Raw genomic sequence first — 18,684 nt, forward strand, 5'->3', positions numbered from 1 at the left:
TCCAAAATGATGGAGCATAGCACCAAATTTAAAACTGTAAGCTTCACTGTCCAAACACATATGGTGTGGACTATGTGTGCCTGGTAAACACATGTGGATCTGGTGAACAGTTATCACTTGTTGACCAACTACAGGAATACTGACCTCAGAGTCTCCAGTTTACAGTGGGGATTCCCCAGTCCAGCAGAGAGATGCTTCACTCCTGAATCCTTCAGGTCATTGTTACTCAGATCCAGCTCTCTCAGGTGTGAGGGGTTTGACTTCAGAGCTGAGGCCAGAGAAGCACAGCTTTTCTCTGTGACTCCACAGCCTGACAGCCTGACAGAGAGATCATCATGATTTCACAAACACACTGTTAATTTAACCATTAGTGTAGAAGGACAATGGCAGATGCATTTGGTTTATTCCCTCAAACAACATATAGATTCATCTTCCGTCTCCTACAATTGTATGGTCATATTCTTATACTAATGTGAACACCAATGCACTGATAATGTTATACTAATGTGAAAATCAATTCAGTTATTCAATATGTTTTTCAATAGAATATTATATACATATAATAATACATATTTTACTCTAAACTTAATATTTCTTCCTGTTGATTAGTTCTTAAATGTCATTTTATGTACTCACAGAGCAGCTCTGGAGGCTTTGACCACTGGCAGCAGCCTCAGAAGACCTTCCTCTGATCTGGAGTATTTTTTCAGGTCAAACACATCCAGCTCCTTTTCTGAAGTCAGCAACACAAAGACCAGAGCTGACCACTGTGCAGGTGACAGTTCTTCTTCGGAGAGACTTCCTGATCTCAGGTAGCTTTGGATTTCTTCCACTAGAGAATGGTCCTTCAGTTCATTCAGACAGTGGAACAGATTGATGCACCTCTCTGGAGAGGGATTCTCCCTGATCTTCTTCTTGATGTACTTGACTGTTTCTTCATGGCTCTGTGAGCTGCTTCTTGTCTTTGTCAGTAGACCACATAAGTGCTTCTGATTGGACTCCAGTGAGAGGCCCAGAAGGAAGCGGAGGAACAGGTCCAGGTTTCCTGTCTCACTTTGTAAGGCTTTATCCACAGCACTCTTGTAGACAGTAACTTCAGTAACTTGAGGTTCGGCCATTAGATTCTCATTGTTGTTGATGAATGAGAGGAACACAAATACAGCAGCCAGAAACTCCTGAATGCTCAGATGCACGAAGCAGTACACCTTGTCCTGGTACAGCACACAGTCCTCTTTAAAGATCTGTGTGCACAATCCTGAGTACACAGAGGCTTCATTGACATCAATGCCAGCCTCTTTCAGGTCTTCTTCATAGAAAATCAGATTGCCCTTCATAAGCTGTTGAAAAGCCAGTTTTCCCAGTGACATAATGCTCTCTTTATTCCAGTGTGGACCTGTCTCTTCTTTCCCAAGATACTTTTCATTCTTCTGTTTGGTATGAAACTCCACAAGGTGTGAGTACATCTCAGTCAGAGTCTTGGGCATCTCTTCTGTCTTATGTTTCAACATGTGCTCAAGGACTATTGCAGAAATCCAACAGAAGACTGGAATGTGGCACATGATGTGGAGGCTCCTTGATGTCTTTATGTGTGAGATGATTCTGCTGGCCAGGTCCTCATCACTGAATCTCTTCCTGAAGTACTTCTCCTTCTGTGGGTCATTGAACCCTCGTACCTCTGTCACCTGGTCAACACACCCTGAAGGGATCTTATTGGCTGCTGCAGGTCGGGTAGTTATCCAGAGGAGAGCAGAGGGAAGCAGATTTCCCTTGATGAGATTTGTCAGCAGAACATCCACTGATGTTGACCTTGTGACATCACAACAGATCTTGTTCTTCTGGAAGTCTAGGGGCAGTCGGCACTCATCCAGACCATCAAAGATGAACAGAACTTTGAACTTGTCGTAGTTGGAGATTCTTGATTCTTTGGTTTCCATTGAGAAGTGATTGAGAAGTTCAATGAAAGTGTGTTTTTCCCCGTTCAACAAATTCAGCTCCCGAAAAGGGAATGAAAATACAAATTGGACATCCTGATTTGCTTTTCCTTCAGCCCAGTCCAGAATGAACTTCTGCACGGAGACTGTTTTTCCAATGCCAGCGACTCCCTTTGTCAGCACAGTTCTGATAAGTTTGTCTTGTCCAGTTAAGGGTTTGAAGATGTCGTTACATTTGATTGCAGTCTCTGGTCTTGATTGTTTCCTGGTTGTTGTCTCAATCTGTCTCAGCTCATGTTCATTATTGACCTCTCCTGTTCCACCCTCTGTGATGTAGAGCTCTGTGTAGATCTTATTGAGAAGTGTTGGGTTTCCTTGTTTAGCGATCCCCTCAAATACACATTGAAACTTCTTCTTTAGATTAGATTTGAGTTCACGTTGAAGAATCACAGCACGCTCATCTGAATCTAGAAATAACACAGAGGATATTAATATTACATCTGTTTTAATGCCTACAGTATTGTAAGACTGTCTTATAAAGTTTAAATTATAGTCATTGATTTCTTAACTGTCTGTATAAATCTGTAAATGTTTTCATAAAGCATTACAAACTGGTGTTACTGATTTATATCATTATTGGTATTATTGATGGCATTAATAATGTTGTCTCTCTCTCTCTCTCTCTCTCTCTCTCTCTCTCTCTCTCTCTCTCTCTCTCTCTCTCTCTCTCTCTCTCTCTCTCTCCTCTTCTCTCTCTCTAATTTAATCAACACAACACATCCCTGCTGCTACTTGATGAGGTCACTAGGCGTTTGAGTTAAGGCTGGTACAATATAATTTAGTTACACAGCTACTTTAGCTGTACTTTAGCTACAGCTTTTAAATGTTCTAAAACAGCATTCAACATGAGGCAGACAGCTCTTACTTTTCTCCAGTGTGTCAGCAAGCTCCTTCTGGTTCATTTTCCTCAGGACGTGCAGTGTGATCTTCAGAGCCCCCTCTCTGGCACTGCTCTCCTGCTTCTCATCTTCAGCATCCACCACTTCCTTATCCTGCTTCTGACTCTCAAAGCATTCTGGGAGTTCTGAACTAAGAATCGTCTTGAATATCTTCAGCTCGTTCTTCACAAATGTCATAATATTCTCTTCAAGCAACTGAAATAAATCAAGTAAATAAATTAAGCAAGAGAAGTAATGCTTTCTCATTAACACATTAATGAATGATTGACAGATCAACTTTACTTGAGGTAAACAAAAACAAATGTACATAACAGGACCACATACACTGAATATGGAGGCCAGGTCTGTTTGATGACTCTGGGAAGACTGACCACTGAGAATCTCTGACTCTGATCTCTCCTGTTGGTTTCTTTGGACAAAACATGAGATTACATCTCCTCATCCAGGGAGTGCACACACACAGACACACACACACACACACACACACACACACACACACACACACACACACACACACACACACACACACACACACACACACACACACACACACACACACACACACACACACAGGGAGGGATTTTTCATTATTTCTCTCATTTCTCTCATTGTTTAAAATCGCTTGATGGTTTATTTCAGAGAGACAAATAATGTAGTTTTCTTTGCCAAATGCTATATATCTGCCTCGCTCTCAGAGAAATAAGTAGTACTGCTAGGTTTTACACAGTCAAATATAACAAATAACTACATTTTTAATAAACATCTGTACAACTGTATAAAATTCAATACAGTAATATGAGATCTGTAAAACATTTACATTTTCGTCATTTAGCAGATGTTTTTTATCCAGGGTCTGGTTTTCCAAAAGCATCTTAAGGCTAAGTTCATCATTAGAACCTTCGTAGGAGGTCTCTGAGCTGTTTCCCAAAACCATCGTTATTAACGTTGCACTTGAAAACGCTCATATTCTAACACCTGCCTCAGACCACTTGTAGAACAGCCAAGTGCGTCGTTAGATGCTTTTTTGCCACTTTATACACAGAAGATCTCCGCTAAACATAGAATCACATGGTTTATCCGTCTCTTTGTGACCGCCGATAAATTCAGAACAAAGTTGACTACAAATACAAAGTTGCCAATGTTTTTGCAATTGATTCAAACAAGGGAAGTACACAAATTTGGTTCAAATGAAAACCGAGATGACTGCATTAAAATATAAACAGTAGGCTATAGGCCTATTTCAATCATATTGAAATATATTCCATGTTCAATATATTTAGTTTTATTTTGCTACTTGTAGGATACTGTCTGTAAATTGTCTCAATATATTTCATGATGTGTAGCCTAACATGTGCCCAATGATGTGCCAAATCTGTGATTTAGTGCTTTTTTATTGTGTAAGCATTAGAATAAACTACCTCAATATTTGCAGCCGTAGGTAGTAATATCTTTCTAGAAGCTGATCCATGGTCAGTATTGTGAAATAATTATAATGTTAAGGAATGATTTTAATGGAGAAAGCTGATCCGAGAGCAGCGCTCCCCTTCTTTCGATCCTATCAGTATTGATACATGCTCCACCGGACGTGATATCTTGTCGTGCTGCTGATCCAGTTTCTGCTGGTCTGCCTGCGGATATGGAACTCTGACCTGTTCACAGGACGTGCGACCTTGTCCCGAACCTGCTGTTTCGACCCTCTCTCTCTCTCTCTCTCTCTCTCTCTCTCTCTCTCTCCCTCTCCTTCTCTCTCCCTACCACACCTGCTGTCTCGACCTCTGAATGCTCGGGTATGAAAAGCCAAATGACATTTACTCCTGAGGTGCTGACGTGTTGCACCCTCTATAACCACAGTGATTATTATTTGACCCTGTTGGTCATCTATGAACATTTGAACATCTTGAAGAATGATCTGGCCTTAATGGCCATGTACTCTTATAATCTCCCCCGGCACAGCCAGAAGAGGACTGGCCACCCCTCAGAGCCTGGTTCCTCTCTAGGTTTCTTCCTAGGTTCCTGCCTTTCTAGGGAGTTTTTCCTAGCCACCGGGCTTCTGCATCTGCATTGCTTGCTCTTTGTGGTTTTAGACTGGGTTTCTATATAAGCACTTTGTGACAACTGCTGATGTAAAAAATGTCTTCTGGGAACGCATATGAAGCAGACCAGGCCAGGGTTTGGGGTTTGAGAAGTCAATGAGAGGTAAAAATGACTTCCTTAGTTGTTAATTTAAGTAGTTTAACAAACTGACACATTTTCATCATCATGTTGGTCAAAAACAACTTTATATCGAAGGAGTGACTTTGATTTGACGGCCTGCACATGAGGCTATACTAGTAGTACCAGTACTGAGTCAATGTGCAGGGTACCAGGTAGTTGAGGTAATAACTAGACTATATACAAGGAGTACCAGTACTGAGTCAATGTGCAGGGGTACCAGGTAGTTGAGGTAATAACTAGACTATATACAAGGAGTACCAGTACTGAGTCAATGTGCAGGGGTACCAGGTAGTTGAAGTAATAACTAGACTATATACAAGGAGTACCAGTACTGAGTCAATGTGCAGGGGTACCAGGTAGTTGAGGTAATAACTAGACTATATACAAGGAGTAGCAGTACTGAGTCAATGTGCAGGGTACCAGGTAGTTGAGGTAATAACTAGACTATATACAAGGAGTACCAGTACTGAGTCAATGTCCAGGGGTACCAGGAAGTTGAGGTAATATGTACATGTAGGTAGGGGTGAAAGTGACTAGGCAATCAGGATAGAGATATCATCTCCTCATCCAGGGAGTGCACACACACTCACTGACACACACACACACACACACACACACACACACACACACACACACACACACACACACACACACACACACACACACATACACACACACACACAGGGAGGGAATGCTGTGTTTGTTTAATATTGTTTCAGGACTATGAAAATGAAAAAAAGGATTGGCCTATGGATTATGAAAACAACAAACAGAAATGGGAAAATGGGAGAGGAGAAATGACTAGAGACAGTGTTGTTTAACTCACTGACCATGACCCATGAGTTCTTCTTACCTTTGTTCAGTAGAAAAGTCTCCATCTCTGAAGAATATAGGTAGACCCATAGACCTGTCACTCTTCATGGACACACAGCTGGGTACAGGGGAGGCTGGTCTCTCCTGCTTGATTGGGCTTCAACACAACAGAGACAAACATTACGTCTCTCATCTACTCTGAGCTCAGATGGGGTTTCAGATGGAGTTTCATTCCAAAACGCTATATATCCATTTTCAGAAATGTTCGTCAATTAGCTTCTATTGTTTAAATAAATTATGAAACAGATTGGTGTTTTTTTACTAGCTAATCATGGCATGGGGTTGATAAATGACAGACATGTATTTGTTTAAAATCTATCATTCAATCTATTCATTGTGGTCCTCTGTAGCTCAATTGGTAGAGCATGGCGCTTGTAACGCCAGGGTAGTGGGTTCGATCCCCGGGACCACCCATGTGTAAAAATGTATGCACACATGACTGTAAGTCGCTTTGGATAAAAGCGTCTGCTAAATGGCTTATTATTATTATATATTATATCACTTGATGGTTTCATTTCAGAGAGACAAATAATCATGTTTTTTTGCAAAATGCTACATATCTGCCTCACTCGCAGAGAAATAAGTAGTACTGCTAGGTTTTACACAGTAATAATTTATATCTACCTCACTCTCAGAGAAATAAGTAGTAATGCTAGATTTTACACAGTAATAATATATCTGCCTCACTCTCAGAGAAATAAGTAGTACTGCTAGGTTTTACACAGTAATAATATAACTGCCTCACTCTCAGCGAAATAAGTAGTACTGCTAGGTTTTACACAGTCAAATGTAGCAAAATTTGAAAATGTGTTTTTTACATTGGATAAAAGTAGAGACTCAGCGAGAAAAAGGTATATCATACACTACAGTTGAGGAACAATGGGAAAGTAATTCTGCTTTGAAAGATGATAATCTTGTAACCTCAATTTTGAGAAAATGGCCTTTGAAAGTTTTGGTACACCTACTGGAGAGCTCTTCTTTATCTACAGTGGTATTACTTTGGCAGATAATGTCACCCATCTAAATAAATAGTTAATATATATATATATATATATATATATATATATATATATATATATATATATATATAGTTAACTAAATGTATGGTGTTTTTGGTTTATGTCAGTTTCATTGTTTGTTATGCTATAAATTGTTATGTTATGGTTGTAAGTGGTAAAATGAACTAGAAAATGTCATATTTTGAAATTCTGAGTAATTACTACTTTAGTAAGGATATACTTTATTCAGTACTACTGCAGTTACTAAATAATTCCAATAGATGGCAGCATAAGACCACAAATGACATTTCAGAAGATCCGTTTAGTTTTCTCCCTGGAAACACCACCAATCCCCCTCACAGGAAAACTCCTGCACACGCTTTTTACTGTCCCTTTCCACACTGCTAACGCAAGAGGAACGACTGAAAAAGCATTTAACAGATTACTGTGAAATAATATAATGATGATTCATGTTTATTATTAGCTGTTTTTATGCTCATGTTTTGAAATTATATTTCATTACTATAACAATTGTCAATAAGCCTGAAAATAAATGTAGTCACCTCTGGTCGAGAAAAACACATTTTCCTAGTACATTCATTGTCAGATTCATCAACCAGCAGCGAGCACTCTGCCTTCTAGGACAAGCGAGGGGCATGTTGAGGTACATTTGCTAACCGCGAGGGTGGCATGATGTAATTTATTGGCCGGCTGGAAGACGCACTCTTGTCTTTTTTATTTCGAGGTTGTTTACTCCCAATATCAGATATTTAAAAAAATATATATCATGCATGTATACTAGGGTTGAGGTTAGCGCATCTGACTAGTGATTATTTACCCGGGGTTCAACACCTGCTATAGTCACTATTTAATTGCTCTTCCAAAAGCAACACAGGTCTAATACGAGATATATAGCTAACTAAAGTAATGAGTGACCATTTTAGATAATCATGGGACATATGGTCTTTGGTTGCATCCTATTTTATGTCAATCAATATCGTTGCTTGTAGCCTATAACTGATGCTTCGTGGTCTTATGCTGCCATCTATTGGAAATATTTAGCAATTCAAAGTAATTAATTCATGTACAGACATTGGTGAGGCAGCTGAAAATTAAGTGTATTTTTCTTGTTAATTCCTTAGATCAGTCTCAAACCTGCCCCACCTATCCCACGCCAATTGCTGGACTTTCACATAGAGGTTACTAGGTCAGCCAGTTCAAACCACATTTGAAAAATAAAACAAATGTGTATTATTTATCAAGCGTTCTGCCTTGCAATAATAAATATCATAAAATAACTAATAACAACGAAAAAACAGCAAAACGCTTGACAGGTGTTGATTAACAAAATAATCAAAATGTTATTTAGTACTATAATTGTATTTCCTAAGATAATATTATTACTAAAATAGTTTCTAAAAGTGTTCTAGGCTACCCTACCCTAGAATTAGGGGTTACGACTAAAATAGGTTATAAGTAGGGTAAGAGTTTCTGTATAGCACTTTGTGACATCTGCTGGTGTAAAAAGGGCTTTATCAATACATTTCATTGATTGTTAGGTTTAGGGTTTATATGGCAAAAAACTGTATTGTTTATAGCTCTCTTGCGCCGCCCTGTGGCCTTCTGCGGGTACTACATACCTCATTCATGACACCTGCTAGGCTCATAATCTGAGGAAGAAACTGCATCTGATCTACAAATCAATGAGCAAGCCCTCCCGATTAGACAACAATCACCCCATTATATCCATTTGGTTTGCAACTCAGTGAACCTGTGCAGCATTCGCTCAATTTGATGCCTACAAACAAAGAAGTCGAGGCATATCAAATCACCCAGCAGCCATTTAGAAACAACAAGTCGTCGAAAAAATGGTTATTTCTTAATTAAAAAATGTCTTCTGGCTGTTTAAATCTGCCACGTCTTGGAAAAGAAGGCAGGGACATGCGTTTTGTTTAGATTGTACACTTTTTTCTTAAAACAAATATGGTTAACCATGACCAGAAAATGTTTAATGTTTGATGGCTATCCGCCAGCCATCGCCGGGAGTACGGTTCACCACAACATGTAATCAGGTGAACAGTGAGTGCGCTCACCAAGTAGCCATAACCTTGTTAATAATAAGTTACCTGAGGTAAACCTACAGGGTTAACGCAGGCAGGTCTCATTGATAACAATAGTGAAGCTGGCATTGTGACGCAGAACAATGGGCTGGGAATAGAACGTTCTGAAGACGAGTCGGTGTCACGGAGCTCAATAGAACTAATAGGAGATGGTAGGGTGAAAAATGCCCTAATATAAGGCCTGTTTTTTCCCGATTACTTCATAACCAGGGACAAAAGGTAATATTATGAAACTGGGCTCCATGGCGGATGCAATGAACTAATTTTATCCGAAATAAACGCTGTAAAAAATGTCACTTGAGGCGCCCCGAAAATAATATTCAGAAGTTCAGTCCTTGGACACAGAAGGGTTTAACACTAAAGTTACCTCTAAGGAGAACCGGACAGAGGGAGCGTAGGAAGCCAGCATCCGTCAACGAGAGAGGGAGAAGCCCTCCACGTTATTTAACAGGTGGAAAAAACAACCGGGGAGCTCCATCGGTCCACAAGAAATGCAGGCAGCCGGTGATTATATAGTGGTAGCTAGGATAACTAGGATGCTGCTGGTAGAGTAGCTAGCTTAGCTAGCTGTACCGACTAGCTTGGCTAGCTAGCAGGTTGTTCGTCTGTCCATCGAGGATGATGACGAATCCGGTGAACCACACAATTAAACAAGAATAGCGAGTGAAAAGGATCTGGCTACACTCATACTGTCACTGACCATTATGCAAAAAATAAAATTGAACAATTAACTTCGGTCTCAACACTGTAACGAACTCCGTCGTTGTTCCCCAAGATCACCTCAGCCCACTCTGCGCGTAACTGGACAATATGCTTGGCGCCAAACCGTACGTGGACGCGGACAGTTCTGTACGGGGACGCGGACAGTTCCAGAACGCGGACATGAGCAGAGCCACACAATAAACTAAACCCAGTCTTTAAAGTCGGGTACATTAGTCATATTCATTTTTTATTATGTAAAACAAAAATTATTCGTTTTTTAAAACAATATTTTGAGATCTGGGACCATATAAAAAAAGCGGCACAGAGTAGAACATGTGTCGTATAAGTGCTGAGAATAAAGCAGTTTTAGTCCTACTCGTATGGGTAAAATTAAAGCTATGCATGAAGCCTCTATTCATAAGTGTCCCACCTAGTTGGCAGATATTTAGGACACCTCATGAGCTGTCCTAACCAGTTAAGAGGTACCAGCAGGTGTCTTGATAATAGAAACATGCAGCGAGTCAGTGGTTTCTGTGCAACATGTAATTGCTTTGGAGCAGTGCCGACCTGTCATTCAGATTTACAGTAAGTGCATTCATCTCATTTCAGCTAAACAATGGATATATAGCGTTTTGCAATAATACTAATAATAATTATACACATCTCAAATCTATTAATTAAACATCTGAGAACAGTATTATTGAAGGTACCCATAAGCAACCATTTTGTATTAAATAACATGTGAAAAATTATGGAAATAGCATTTAGGAAATACATTCTTAATAATTCTAAAACAAAATTGTCATCTCACCTCTTATCTTTGGTGTCATGTTCCCCAGAGAGACTCATTTTAGAGGCAGGGCCCCCCTCCTCTCTCTCCCCAGAGAGACTCATTTTAGACCACTGACCCCTAAACAGAGATCCAACATGTTGGTTGTAGTTAACACAGTAATTCTTGAATGTGAATTGTTATCATTTATTAATTATCTCTAACAAAACATTTACTAACAGACATATCGAAACAGTCAGGTGATTTAATGCAATCACATGAATATGTAGTTGTGACATCTCTTCACCATGGCCATGTCACGCCCTTATTTGTATTCATTAAAAGTCGGCCATTTATTATTTTTGAATCTGTTCTTTTCTAAACGTATCTGAGAATGTAGACAGAAGGGCTAAAACAGGCTTGATTGATCTGGGGGGGGATCAGTGAGCTATACAGAAAGGTTTTTTGCAACAATTAAGAGATGTTTTATTATTTAAAGTAGGCTAGGTTATAATGTATAACAGTTTTTTGTTGTTGTGTAAAGCAGATCAAGGTCTATACCTCAGCAAGTGGCGACCCGTCATTCAGGGCAGGTGAACTTTCCTGTTTTGCATGTTATTGTGGCATTAAAACATGTCACATATAAGTTTGCTAACAATGTAAAAAATATATACACTACCGGTCAAAGGTTTTAGAACACATTCAAGGGTTTGTCTTTATTTTTACTATTTTCTACATTGTAGAATAATAGTGAAGACATCAAAACTATGAAATAACACATATAGAATAATTTAGTAACCAAAAAAGTGTTAAAGAAATGAAAATATATTTTATATTTGAGATTCTTCAAATAGCCACCCTTTGCCTTGATGACAGCTTTGCACACTCTTGGCATTCTCTCAACCAGCGACCCGTCATTCAGGGCAGGTGGCCGTTCCTGTTTTGCATGTTATTTTGGCATTAATACGTGTCACATATCAGTTTGCAAAAAATTTAAAATAAATAAATATATATATAATTGAGTTAATAAAGCTGCAAAAAAACTTGGTCTCTTTTTTGTTTTTTTGAGTAAGGCAGCTCCAAAATGCAGGTGTTTCAGCCTAGCTCAGTGCTTTCTGTGGTGGTGGGGCGGCCAGCGGAAAATACGGAGCGCTGCGCCGTGATTGGCTCACTGTTCTGTCACTCATGGGGACACTACGTCACTGCCAAGTCTAAGGGTAGAGCTAGAAAATTCAAGCCCCTTGGGTTCTGCCACAGAGTTACATTAGAAGTGCCCATCCAAGAAGGTCATTGGCCAACAGATAAAATTACGTCAAATCACATTATATCTACAGTAGCTTTGATTGAACTGATCAGGTCAACATCATACTTTCAAAATCTTAGCCAGCAGTCATCATCATGAATCAAGTCGACAATCTACTGGCAAATCATTTTTAATCCTTGTCATATGAAGAGAAATAATGAAGAGAAATGATAGGGCAGATGTTGGGACTCTGCTGTTGGGACTCTGCTGTCGGGACTCTGCTGTTGGGACTCTGCTGTTGGGACTCTGCTGTTGGGACTCTGCTGTTGGGACTCTGCTTTATGTAGGCCCTAACAGTTTGTGGTCACCATTTCTCACCGTTATAGTGCAATGAATGTGTTGTTTAGTGTTGTGTTGTGGAGTGGCTTTGCTGGCATGCATCCCCCTTTATTTATGTTTTGCCCCACCAAGATTGACATGCTAAAATCACCACTGACCTCAGCTATAGCCTAGATGACCAGCCTAAACCTGTTCAGATCAGTTCCCATAACGTTACAGACCTAACAGTAGCAGGACAGAGCTTGTAGCCTAGGCATGGTATTTTACACACCATTTCAAACGGAGACCATCAGGTTTGTCAGCATGATATGTGATACTAGCTCAAACCTACTCTGACTATTGAATGTCTGACGTCGACCTAACCTTATAATAGTTTGTAGTTTAGCCTAGACTTACCAGGGTCTGCCCGTCTTTCCTACATATCAACACATTTACAGTGGGGGGGAAAAGTATTTAGTCAGCCACCAATTGTGCAAGTTCTCCCACTTAAAAAGATGAGAGAAGCCTGTAATTTTCATCATAGGTACACGGCAACTATGACAGACAAAATGAGAAAAGAAAAATCCAGAAAATCACATTGTAGGATTTTTTATGAATTGATTTGCAAATTATGGTGGAAAATAAGTATTTGGTCAATAACAAAAGTTTCTCAATACTTTGTTATATACCCTTTGTTGGCAATGACACAGGTCAAACGTTTTCTGTAAGTCTTCACAAGGTTTTCACACACTGTTGCTGGTATTTTGGCCCATTCCTCTAGAGCAGTGATGTTTTGGGGCTGTCGCCAGAGCAACACGGACTTTCAACTCCCTCCAAAGATTTTCTATGGGGTTGAGATCTGGAGACTGGCTAGGCCACTCCAGGACCTTGAAATGCTTCTTACGAAGCCACTCCTTCGTTGCCCGGGCGGTGTGTTTGGGATCATTGTCATGCTGAAAGACCCAGCCACGTTTCATCTTCAATGCCCTTGCTGATGGAAGGAGGTTTTCACTCAAAATCTCACGATACATGGCCCCATTCATTCTTTCCTTTACACGGATCAGTCGTCCTGGTCCCTTTGCAGAAAAACAGCCCCAAAGTATGATGTTTCCACCCCCATGCTTCACAGTAGGTATGGTGTTCTTTGGATGCAACTCAGCATTCTTTGTCCTCCAAACACGACGAGTTGAGTATTTACCAAAAAGTTATATTTTGGTTTCATCTGACCAGTTATATTTTGGTTTCATCTGACCATATGCCATTCTCCCAATCCTCTTCTGGATCATCCAAATGCACTCTAGCAAACTTCAGACGGGCCTGGACATGTACTGGCTTAAGCAGGGGGACACGTCTTGCACTGCAGGATTTGAGTCCCTGGCGGCGTAGTGTGTTACTGATGGTAGGCTTTGTTACTTTGGTCCCAGCTCTCTGCAGGTCATTCACTAGGTCCCCCCGTGTGGTTCTGGGATTTTTGCTCACCGTTCTTGTGATCATTTTGACCCCACAGGGTGAGATCTTGCGTGGAGCCCCAGATCGAGGGAGATTATCAGTGGTCTTGTATGTCTTCCATTTCCTAATAATTGCTCCCACAGTTGATTTCTTCAAACCAAGCTGCTTACCTATTGCAGATTCAGTCTTCCCAGCCTGGTGCAGGTCTACAATTTTGTTTCTGGTGTCCTTTGACAGCTCTTTGGTCTTGGCCATAGTGGAGTTTGGAGTGTGACTGTTTGAGGTTGTGGACAGGTGTCTTTTATACTGATAACAAGTTCAAACAGGTGCCATAAATACAGGTAACGAGTGGAGGACAGAGGAGCCTCTTAAAGAAGAAGTTACAGGTCTGTGAGAGCCAGAAATCTTGCTTGTTTGTAGGTGACCAAATACTTATTTTCCACCATAATTTGCAAATAAATTCATAAAAAATCCTACAATGTGATTTTCTGGATTTCTTTTTCTCAATTTGTCTATCATAGTTGATGTGTACCTATGATGAAAATTACAGGCCTCTCTCATCTTTTTAAGTGGGAGAACTTGCACAATTGGTGGCTGACTAAATACTTTTTTTCCCCACTGTATATGACTTCTAATGTTACCGATAAATACGTGCCACAGTTTCAACAGCCATTGTGTAACTGCGTAGGCTACACACTTACTTTCACGTTCATATGAGGAAATCACATAACTTCTGACAGTCGCTGGTGCAGCCGCCTGTTCTCTTGCAGATTAAGTAGCTTTTATAGGCGACTCATTCAACCAGCCTAAACAACAGTAAATAAAAGATGTCAAATGGTCAAAAGTCAATCCTGATATAGCCATGTACATCAAAGAGAGGTGTATTGCTACAGATGTATGATCTTAATTTTAGCCAGTTTGCTACAGCAGGAAAATAATCCTGCAGCAACAGGACATTTGAATTATTATGGGAATGGCCGGCAGGGATGTAGCTCAGTTGGTAGAGCATGGCATTTGCAACGCCAGGGTTGTGGGTTCGATTCCAGTATAAAAAAATTTAATGTATGCACTCGCAATGTATGTAAGTCGCTCTGGATAAGAGCGTCTGCTAAATGACTAAAATGTAAAATATCACAATGTAGAATTATGTGTACAGATGTAGGATCTTAATTTGATCACCCCCCACAGCAGAATAACTTTCCCTCAACGCAGTAAATGTAAAACGTGTAGTGTATTTGAGGTTTTAAAAGGCTTCTGAAGTTTGTAATTTCCACTTAGAAATGGCAGACTTCAGTTTCCCTTACTAAAAATGTATCAACCGCTACAAAAATGTCCATTCACCTTTTCAGTCACCTCCTCCTTGTGTGAAGGACAAGTAAATAAACAGGTTAATGTCAAGCTCTGCATGTTTTTTGGAATGTCTCATGCAATGTAGGCTTACATTGAACACCACACATTGGCTGTTACTGTAGGCTGAATGGTAGAACAGCTATTTCCATGTTAAATGTTATTGGAGGCCTTTTTTACATTATGATCAAATAGCCTACTTGGTCTCTGTTAAAACTGTAACTTAAAGTGGGTACAGCCTCAGTGTTCACAGTAAACTCACGCCGGAAAGTTGCACAGATCGCTATACTATAGTAGAACTATGATACAAATAAATTTATCAAAGGAAATGGGAAATGTAGAACTAGGATGAATGAATATAGATGTATTGAATTCACAGGAGGTTGGTGGCACCTTAATTGGGGAGGACGGGCTTGTGGTAATGGCTGGAGCGGAATAGGTGGAATGGTATCATTAATATGAGCCGTCCTCCCCTCAGCAACCTCCACTAGATTGAATTTGACTTGCCCACGTCCAGTTAGCGCCATTTTGTATGATTAAACTGTCAAGTCATTATATATTTTCCGTTCTGCTGAGAGAGCACCTTCCTGATGACTAGCGCTCTGTATATTCTAATGGATGAGGCCTGAGCTGGAATGTGAAGCTAACTGAAGCTAGCTTTAGAAAACCAGTATATCTAGCTAGCATCATAGTCCACCCCTCAGGCTAAGTTCAGGTTACAGCATCAGGCAGACATCAACAGCCGAGTTGTAGGCTACTACCTGGGTCGTGTTCATTAGTTTACTCCGCAGCCAAGAGTTTTAAAATGTTGCATAAACAGTTTACTCCAAACGCTGTCCAACGTGACCTAAACGGTTTCTGTTGCCAAACGTTTCGCTACGGTGGGCACTAATGAACACACACAACCTGTTTTGAGGAAGTGTAAGTTGTTGTTAGTCTTTCCACAATATTCATTTGTCTCTCTTTCACACAACATACCTTCCTGAGTGAAAAGAGTTAACAGTAGATTAGAAAGAGAAAATGTTGTTGCTTGTTGTGTTTTAAGCCTGTTTTGAGAAGACAAGTGATAGACCTATGATACAGTAGGAGATCACCCTGGGGAACACAGTCTATAGGTCTATGATACAGTAGGAGATCACCCTAGGGAACACAGGTGGGCACTGAACGAATTCACCCCCCCCCTCCGCATCGAATTTACTTCAAATACATTTTAAGGAGAGTAGGCCAATTATAACACTCTGTCTACCAAAAATATTAACTATATGAATACACATAACAATATCATCAACTATATGAATACACATAACAATATCATCAACTATATGAATACACATAACAATATCATCAACTATATTTATACACATAACAATATCATCAACTATATTTATACACATAACAATATCATCAACTATATTAATACACATAACAATATCATCAACTATATTAATACACATTACAATATCATCGACTATATGAATACACATAACAATATCATCAACTGTATTAATATCATAACAATATCATCAACTATATGAATACACATAACAATATCATCAACTATATTAATACACATAACAATCATCATCTTACCTTTTATTTCTCTCAACAGAAACAGAGTCTAGAATGATCATTCGGTGGTGGAAAGTTACTGCTGAACACATTTGCATATACATTTGCATATCAGGATCTACCTGTTCTCTCTCTCTCTCTCTCTCTCTCTCTCTCTCTCTCTCTCTCTCTCTCTCTCTCTCTCTCTCTCTCTCTCTCTCTCTCTCTCTCTCTCTCTCTCTCTCTCTCTCTCTCTCTCTCTCTCTCTCCAACACATCCCTGCTGCTACTTGATGAAGTCACTAGGTGTTGTGTTAAGGCTGCTCAAATATCATTTAGTTACACAGCTACTTTAGCTGTACTTTAGCTACAGCTTTTAAATGTTCTAAAACAGCATTCAACATGAGGTAGACAGCTCTTACTTTTCTCCAGTGTGTCAGCAAGCTCCTTCTGGTTCATTTTCCTCAGGACGTGCAGTGTGATCTTCAGAGCCCCCTCTCTGGCACTGCTCTCCTGCTTCTCATCTTCAGCATCCACCACTTCCTTATCCTGCTTCTGACTCTCAAAGCCTTCTGTGAGTTCTGGACTAAGAATCCTCTTGAACATCTTCAGCTCGTTTTTCACAAATGTTATAATATTCTCTTCAAGCAACTGAAATAAATCAAGTAAATATGTTATGCAAGAGACTAAATGCTTTCTCATTAACACATTAATGAATGATTGACAGGTCAACTTTACTTGAGGTAAACAAAAACAAATGTACATAACAGGACCACATACACTGAATATGGAGGCCAGGTCTGTTTGATGACTCTGGGAAGACTGACCACTGAGAATCTCTGACTCTGATCTCTCCTGGTGGTTTCTGTGGACAAAACATGAGATTACATTTTCTCATTCAGGGAGTGCACACACACAAACACACACACACACACACACACACACATACACACGTACACACACACACACACACACACACACACACATACACAGGGAGGGAATGTTGTGTTGGTTTAATATTTTTTTAGGACTATGAACATGGAAAAAAGTATTAGCCTATGGATTATGAAAACAACAAAAATAAATGGTAAAATGGGAGAGGAGAAATGACTAGAGACAGTGTTGTTTAACTCACTGACCATGACCCATGAGTTCTTCTTACCTTTGTTCACTAGAAAAGTCTCCCTCTCTAAACTCTATAGGTTGACGCATAGACCAGTCACTCTTCATGGACACACAGCTGGGTACAGGGGAGGCTGGTCTCTCCTGCTTGATTGGACTTCAACACAACAGAGACAAACATTACATCTCTCATCTACTCTGAACTCAGATGGGGAAACAAGAGTTTCATTCCAAAACGCTATATATCCATTTTCAGAAATGTTGGTAAATTAGCTTTTATTGCTTAAGGAGATTAAGAGATTGGTGTGTTTTTTCAGTAGCTAATCATGGCATGGTTGTTCAATGACAGATCTATCACTTGATGGATTCATTTCAGAGAGACAAATAATCATGTTTCTTTTGCAAAATGCGATATATCTGCCTCACTCAGAGAAATAAGGAGTACTGCTAGGTTTTACACAGTCAAATGTAACAAATAACTACATTTTTATTAAAGAAATGTACACATGATACATTGATGGTACATCAATGATACATTGATGATGGAAAGTTACTGCTGAAAACATTTGCATATCTACATTTGCATTTCAGGTTCTACCTGTTCTCTCTCTCTCTCTCTCTCTCTCTCTCTCTCTCTCTCTCTCTCTCTCTCTCTCTCTCTCTCTCTCTCTCTCTCTCTCTCTCTCTCTCTCTCTCTCTCTCTCTCTCTCTCTCTCTCTCTCTCTCTCTCTCTCTCTCTCTCTCTCTCTCTCTCTCTCTCTCTCTCTCTCTCTCTCTCTCTCTTTCTCCAACACATCCCTGCTGCTACTTGATGAAGTCACTAGGTGTTGTGTTAAGGCTGCTCAAATATCATTTAGTTACACAGCTACTTTAGCTGTACTTTAGCTACAGCTTTTAAATGTTCTAAAACAGCATTCAACATGAGGTAGACAGCTCTTACTTTTCTCCAGTGTGTCAGCAAGCTCCTTCTGGTTCATTTTCCTCAGGACGTGCAGTGTGATCTTCAGAGCCCCCTCTCTGGCACTGCTCTCCTGCTTCTCATCTTCAGCATCCACCACTTCCTTATCCTGCTTCTGACTCTCAAAGCCTTCT

The 18,684-nt window shown here is 39.9% G+C and overlaps 1 protein-coding gene across 1 annotated transcript in view; it reads right to left on the bottom strand.

The window, feature by feature from the left end:
- Nucleotides 1-128: 128 nt before the first annotated feature.
- The window catches only part of LOC311150848 (NLR family CARD domain-containing protein 3-like), a gene marked incomplete at its 3' end in the record, with an annotated part of 63,696 nt that continues 45,140 nt past the window's right edge, over nt 129-18,684 (bottom strand). The window contains exons 4-8 of the mRNA XM_084188403.1: nt 17,633-17,749; nt 3,215-3,299; nt 2,857-3,085; nt 637-2,398; nt 129-318 (exon numbers count right to left, since the gene is read on the bottom strand). Of these exons, the coding sequence (XP_084044529.1) occupies nt 129-318; nt 637-2,398; nt 2,857-3,085; nt 3,215-3,299; nt 17,633-17,749 (2,383 nt within the window). The remainder of the gene's footprint in view (nt 319-636; nt 2,399-2,856; nt 3,086-3,214; nt 3,300-17,632; nt 17,750-18,684) is intronic.

Source organism: Coregonus lavaretus, assembly GCF_964263955.1.
Source record: "Coregonus lavaretus genome assembly, chromosome: 2".
In the NCBI taxonomy this organism is placed as follows: domain Eukaryota; kingdom Metazoa; phylum Chordata; class Actinopteri; order Salmoniformes; family Salmonidae; genus Coregonus; species Coregonus lavaretus.